The sequence below is a fragment of the Apium graveolens genome, chromosome 9, assembly GCF_009905375.1.
Source record: "Apium graveolens cultivar Ventura chromosome 9, ASM990537v1, whole genome shotgun sequence".
Classification (NCBI taxonomy): Eukaryota; Viridiplantae; Streptophyta; class Magnoliopsida; order Apiales; family Apiaceae; genus Apium; species Apium graveolens.
Genome location: NC_133655.1, coordinates 5,325,939 through 5,333,701, shown reverse-complemented (window position 1 = coordinate 5,333,701; position 7,763 = coordinate 5,325,939). Strand labels below are relative to the sequence as shown.

Below are 7,763 nucleotides of genomic sequence, written 5' to 3'. Positions count from 1 at the left end.
TTAAATGGTCTGGGCGGGTACAACGGTCACATGACGTGGAAGCCATGTCACTTGCTGATTCAGCTTTCCGTCCAAAACTTAACGACACTAACGGGTAGTGACTTGATTGAAAATTTTTATGAGTACGATCAGTTGACTGACAGCTTTTTGAGTTCGATGACCCAAGTGAAAGTTAGTGGTCACTTGAGTGACCAAAACGCCATTTAACCCATAAGTAATATCTCGGTCTCTTTCAATTTTATACAATTTTTTCAATACTCGATATGCTAAAACATATAAAATATATTTGTATAGCTCATTTTTAAATTTTTTGATTATTAAACTTTAGTTATTGAGTTTTTATATAAAATGAAAAAAACATTCAAATAATTCATATAATTATATTTTTAAAGAGCATTAAAATGGGTGTGTTCGCGACCCCAAAGTACACTTCTCCACGGGAAAGAGGGAGTAACACGTATTCACGTAACGTGTAACATATCCTAAACCACAGGGGTTAAGAGCAACTCCAACAGTTTACCTATTTGGAGTCTTAAAATATGAGGAATATAGTTTACCTATGAGGAAAATCACTCCAACAATATCCTAGTAAATCCTTAAATTACTAAGATCCACTAAGATGTTCTTCACATTGCTTATTTTTAGCTAATTTCTCTCATCTTCTAACTCTTATTTTATAATATATATTAGAAAGAAACACTTTCTTTTTCGTCATTTTTTAAAATAATGATACATTTTAATGATAAAATATTATATAAGTAATCAATATAAGGAATGTTCTTGAAGATGAGAATAGATATTGATCTCTTAAATTATTAGGATCCAATTTTTATATTAAATTTAGGAAACGAACTAAAATAGATAAATGGTGAAATGAAGTTCCCTAAAACTTAAAGAAAGGATGCTTTCGTGTATTGTCTTCTTTCTATATTTAAATCTAGGTGTTTTAATTTCTTTCGATAATTTGGATTTATTTGTTTCTGCCCAGAATCAAGTTGACCAGATCTCATGATATCTTGACAGGAGGTCATCCTAGGTCCTAACAGTAGTATTTGTTTAGGCAAAATAAAGTATGACTGATTAATTTATATTTATAAAGTCGGTATTGTGTAGAAAAATAGTGGATGTGATTATTTTAAAAATTATAAAAAATTTACTATTTTTGAAATTTTTTGAAATGCAAACAACTAAAAAATAAATGGGAGAGATTGAGAGAGTATATTTTTATCTTAAAATAAATGTTCAAGTCTGATTATGCGTGTTTAATTATAAAGTGCGGGACACACATACTAGAAACTTTAATGAAGAATTTGAGTAACATAACCATGACAATCACTACAGTTCTTCTGCCGCCCAGAATTTATCAACGCCAAATTATCAAATAGTATCTATCAAACCGGCTGGTTTTGTTTTCGAAAATCCCGGGGCACAACCCAAAAACACTCAGATAAAAAGTTTGAGAACTTGTAGAGTTCTGCAGGATCAAGCTACTGCATTTCAAAATTCAAAAAAGAACTGCAACAACACGTGAAAAAGATAATGTTCCCCATTTAATAGTTTTACAATTCGAACCACATAGTACATTTACACCTCTCATGATCACTGTCCCCTCCCGGCTTCCCTCTCACACTCTTTCACACCATCTCATTACACATTTCCTATTCTCCTCTCCCATATATACCTCTCTCCCAACATTTTTATTCTTACAATATTCCAAACCCATCTCTCTCTCCCTCTCTCTCCCCCATCTCTCCCTCATCTCTCTTCCCCCAGTCCTCTCCCTCTCTCCCTCCCTCTCCCATATCTCTCCCATCTCTCTCTCTCTCTCTCCCATCTCTTCCATCTCTCTCCCACCTCTCTCTCTCTCTCCCATTTCTCTCTCTCTCTCAATGAAGACTAGCAGCACAAAGCTAATCCTCTTCCACCCATCCTTCCCAAAACAACCAGGCTCCCCCACCACAATCCACCACCGTAAATGCTATCTCTCCTTCATCTCTCTCCTCACATTCATCTTAACCCTCACAATTCTCACTTCCAAATCCATCCTCACCACCCCACCTTCCCCCACCACCCCAACCTCCCTCCCACCCCCTATCCTCGACGCTCTCCTTCACTACACAACCACCAAAACAAACTCCTCAATGACACTTCAAGAACTTACCACCATCTCCAATGTCCTCAAAACCTGCCCCTCCCCATGCAACTTCCTCATATTCGGCCTCACCCACGAAACCCTCCTCTGGAAATCACTAAACACAAACGGCCGCACCATCTTCGTCGACGAAAGCGCTTACTTCGTCGGCAAACTCGAAGAAAAACACCCTTACATCGAAGCCTACGACGTCGTTTTCACAACAAAAGTGAACGAGCTCTACGATCTTCTCGACTACACTAAAGACCAAATCAAAAAAGACTGTAGACCAGTTCAAAATCTACTATTCTCCGACTGCAAACTAGCAATAAACGATCTTCCAAACCACATTTACGAAATGGGCTGGGACGTAATTTTAGTGGACGGTCCACGAGGGTTTTTTCCGGTGGCTCCGGGGAGAATGTCGGCGATTTTTACCGCCGGAGTTTTGGCTAGGAGTAAAAAAGGTGGCTGTGGTAAAACACATGTGTTCGTGCATGAAATGGATAGGCAAGTTGAAAAAGTGTGTAGTGAGGAGTTTTTGTGCAAGGAAAATTTGGTTGAGACTGTTGATTTGTTAGGACATTTTGTGGTAAAAAACAAAGTGGTTAATTCACATGAATTTTGTCCTAGTTCTTACTCTTCTTCCAAATCAAAGTCACACTCTTCAAAATCATTCTACAAAGATCATTAAGCGAGAAATGTTCGAGAAGATGTACGCAGACTTTACTCTCTCGAAACCATATATACTATACGATATGTTACTAGGTGGAGTATACATTTTACTTTGTAACTTTTGTGGGTTGTGTGAATTTTATGGAGGTCAAAATTGTAAATATACTTCTTTACCTCGTGGGAGTATGGAGTTAAGTAATTTCAAGTGTTACAAAAATGTAATTTGAATTTTGGATGAATTGTAAATATTTATTAGGGGTGGTTAAATTTACTACTATCATGAAGGAATGATGAACTCAGATTTTGGGTTGTAACTTGTAAGTGGAGGTCCACAATATTTTATTAGTTGCATTATTAGGTAGTTAAATTAATGTTAATTGTGACACTTCATTATTCCAACCAAAACTACAAAATGGCTACTTTTGGAGAATTGGGCGTTTAAAATCTTGAAATGTTGGTGGAAAGAAAGTCATACGTTAATCATATTCCATCAATCTTACTTTCCACTAATTGGGTGATTAAGGAGAATAAACAACCAGAAAGTAGCACAATTATAAGCGCATTAATTAAGAAGCATTTGTTGCATAAAAGTGATTACGCCAACTTCCCATGGTATTTAACTTATTTTGATTTTTTATATAGTTGAACTGATTATATTTTTACTGCAATTTATATATTATTTTCTTATATTTAGAAAATCTGAAAAATATACTAGAAATAAACTGGATTTGTCCAAATTCCAACAATATAGTTTTATAATACTTTTCAACGATATATATATGTAATATATAATCAAATTTCGACTAATTAAATTACAAAAAGTCAAACAAGCTAAGTAACAATTTACAAATATTTATTCCATCTCATATTATATACCACTTTTTAACTAATATATAGAGTCTAGTTGATCATATTTTGACCGACAATTAAGAAAAATTTATACATTATTTTTATAAATTGAAAAGTACATTTTAAAGAAAATAAAATATATTTTCAAATGAAAGAAGGTTTTGATATTTATTTAATAATATACTAAGTATAATTTACGGTCAAAATTTGAATAAATTAACCATTAATTAGTCAAAATATGACATATAATATGAGATTGAGGCAATATAAGTTACATAAGACTGTGAAGATACTTCAAGTGATTAATAATTATCAGATTCTTGATTCGATTTTAGTTGACCCCCGAAATTTATTAAAACAGATACCTACTCGTAATACAATTGAACCTAATTAATGTATATATACATATATATATTTATATATAACTTAATTAGTCATATATATATATATATATTTAATTGTAACAATATCATTTTCCAAAATTCATTATATATTCTGGAAAAGTTCATGACAAATTGGGGACGATTCCCGACAAGAATTAAAGCGAAATATTACCATCAGTTTTTTTAACATGTACCCATGGGTACACTAGAGATATAATAAATGTAAACATTTTAATTTGTAGAAACTAAACTAAAACAGGAATGTGTATAAGCATATTACGTATGTATAACATAGGCTAAACAACACTCATAATATCAAGTGTTAAAACTGAACGTGAAGTACAAAAGTTGTTTGAGTGTTTTATATATTAAAAGAACTGCACTTCGCATTTAATAAAATTGATAGATTACATATGACTTAAATAGAATAAAATCCAGAGAGGTGACTGCATGAAAATAGCAACTATCCTACTCACTCCTAACACGTTTCCACTGCTACTGATTACATCCCATAACTTCCTAAAAATACTCTAACGTCTAAAGACCTATTCTAACTGCTATTTATAAGGAACAACTTACATCATTCAAGCGTGTATTAAAATTAAGTCCCAATACACATTAACGTTTATTTAACTAAATAAAACAATACAATTTCAAAACATAAGTTTCAGATTATATTCCAACAATCACCACCGTAATCTCAAACTTGTCATGATGCAATCCTTCATGCCTGTATGGCTTATTCGACTGATCCCGTATGACTATTTAACTTAGCCCGTATGACTAATAATCTGAGCCCGCATGGCTATTCAATTGAGCTCGTGTGGCTATGATTTGCCCGTCTAGCACTTTGCTTCTTTGCCTGTATGGCATTTCTTATTTTCACGTCTGACACGTTTCTTGTTTGCCCATATGGCACGACTTATATTTCTCGACAATCCCGTACTACACATGCATCCCATACTACACATGTAGTTTTACCACCATCCTTTCAATTGAAGTATCTTTCCCTTTTGGACTCCCACAAGGCATCATATCAATTAATCCTGGAGGAACGCCATATCGAGGATTGGCACCATTAATTCGAACATACAACCCAAACAATGAACCATCCACATTAACAGGCTTCTCCGTCGATAAAATCTCCGGATAAATACGGCAGCGTCCCAGAACACTGTCACCACCAGAAGGACTGCCTCCACAAGCACTGGCTTCAACATCTCCGGTCGTGGAGCAATCTCACCCGCTCTGATACCAAGTATAAAGACTAAATTAAAACAAGAATGTGTATAAGCATATTATTTGTGTATAACATAGACTAAACAACACTCATAATATCAAGTGTTAAAACTGAACATAAAGTACATAAGCTTTTTGAGTATTTTATATATGAAAAGAACTGCATTTCACATTTAATAAAATTGATAGATTACATATGACTTAAATAGAACAAAGCCTATAGATGCGAGTACATGAAAATAGCAACCGTCCTACTCTAGCACGTTTCCACTACTACCGACCTGAAAATATTATAACACCTAAAGACCTATTCTACCTGTTATTTACAAAGAACAACTTACATTATTCAAGCGTGTATTAAAATTAAATCCCAACACACATTAACTTTTATTTAATTAAATAAAACAAAACAATTGCAAAATATAAGTTTCAGATTATATTCCAACATAATTGACATATTTTTTTTATGCAGGAGTATCCAACTAGTAAGAAGAAGAAATTAATTAAAAAACAATTATACTTGTAAATTAATTAAAATTCGCATTACAATGACCGTAAAAGAATGGAATGTGATAGGAAGTGTCGGTGACTGAATTGAGGATCTCGAAAGATGTAGGAGTGTTAAATGTACGGTGGAATTGAACAAGTTACCGGGCCCATGCCTACGCACTATCAACAAATAGAGTTATTTCACTCGTTTTTATATCAAGGACCCTCTCACCGTCATAAATTTAAAACTTATGTCTTTTATTATTTAATTTGTTAAACCACAATGGATTATATGAAGTAGGAGGGGTGAGTTCTATGGAGTCCACCTTTTTATCGGAGTCCTCGGAGTCCATCTACGTTCTGCAAATAAAATATATTGTAAAACGTGTTATTTTGCAAAACATGTTACACAAATAGCATAACTTCAACAAAATCATACAAATCTCATATATTTACGGTACAATATGTATGTTCTGCAATATGTTCTGCAACATGAACATTTATGTTCTGCAAACTAAACATGTTTTGTAGAATATATATTTTTGCAATGTTCTGCTTGTAAAATGTATGCAATCTACAAGATTTTTGAAAGAATAGTGATGTTTGTCGAAAAATAATATGTTTTGCAATATTTTAAGCTATATTTTACTTGCAGAACATATATGGACTCCGAGGACTCCAATTAAAGGTGGACTCCATAGAACTTTACTCTACTATTAATATGTTTTTATTGTTTCTGATATGTCTAATAACTAATTCTATTTTATTTTGAATTTAATTAAAAAGTTAAACTAGTAGTAATCTTAGTCGGAGATATTTTTAAAGATAAAGTAAAGTACTCCGTGCGCCCAGGTTAGAAGTTTACGTACATTATTTACACGTATTTCGAAAAATACGAAATTTTTGTAAAATATAGTTTTGTAATATTTTTTTTAAATTTTTTTTTGAATAAGAATTTAAATATAAAACTTTTATTAAGAAAAAAATTAAAAAAATATATAAAATTATACTTTAAACGAGTATTGAAAAACGTATCAAAAAATAATATAATCAATCCATTGAGACGGAGGGAGTAACATAATAAATGGAGATTGAAAATATAATTAGGGAGGTAATTAACTAATTAGAGCCATGTGAGTAAAGCTTAATTTATAGGCAGCAGTGCAGAGAAAAGGTAAAGGCTGTCGGTGATTGGACAGGTATGGCAAGCAAAGAATATGTCACGAAATGACCAGAGTTTTTCTTCAAAAATCAAACGAAAATAACGGGGTTTATTGTTTATATACTTTGTTACATATATATTTCTTCAATCTCAATTCATATTACTCCTTCCGTCCCAAATATTTTTCCTATTTTGATTTTTTATACAGTTCATATTAAGCGGTAAATTACTAATTTACGTTTAATCTATAAGATCAAACATAGTCATGAGTGATTTTATTGAATTCATATTTATGAGTACTTTAATACAATAAATTTTTTATATTTAATACTAATACAAAATTAAAGATATTAACAATCAAAAGTGTGAATTGACAAACGTGTCCAACACAAAAGGAAACGTTCTTAGGGATAGAGGGAGTACTAGTTTATAGCTTGCACAGTTTTTAAATTTTTTGTATTTTTTAAAATTAAAAAAATTATTATTTTTTATAATTTTTTGTAATATTTTTATAATAGATATGCATATAATGAGAAATATACATACGTGGAATTTATTAATAATTAATTATAATAGAATATTTAATCTTTATCTGCTTTTGTATCATTAATTTAATGTATTTATTTTATTGTTTGAATAGTATTAGAATAATATAATTTATTTTATATTTATAATTGGTTAAATCTTTATTCATATTCTATGTATTAAGATATTGAATCATATTTTATATAATAGAATATATAATCATATTCTATCTACTGTTGTATCATTAATGTATTTATTTTGATATTGAATAATAGTATAATAATATAATCTTTTTATATTTATAATTGAT

At 31.5% G+C, this 7,763-nt stretch overlaps 1 protein-coding gene across 1 annotated transcript; it reads left to right on the top strand.

Moving 5' to 3' along the window:
• The first annotated feature begins 1,718 nt into the window (after positions 1 to 1,718).
• LOC141687016 (protein IRX15-LIKE-like) lies at positions 1,719 to 3,066 on the top strand. The gene has a single exon (XM_074492154.1). It carries the CDS (start codon positions 1,890 to 1,892, stop codon positions 2,823 to 2,825), a length of 936 nt encoding a protein of 311 aa, XP_074348255.1. The 5' UTR covers positions 1,719 to 1,889; the 3' UTR covers positions 2,826 to 3,066.
• The last annotated feature ends 4,697 nt before the right edge of the window (positions 3,067 to 7,763 follow it).

Excerpts from the sequence above, each read along its gene's own strand:
- LOC141687016 (XM_074492154.1), top strand. The coding sequence starts at position 1,890 with ATGAAGACTAGCAGCACAAAGCTAATCCTCTTCCACCCATCCTTCCCA.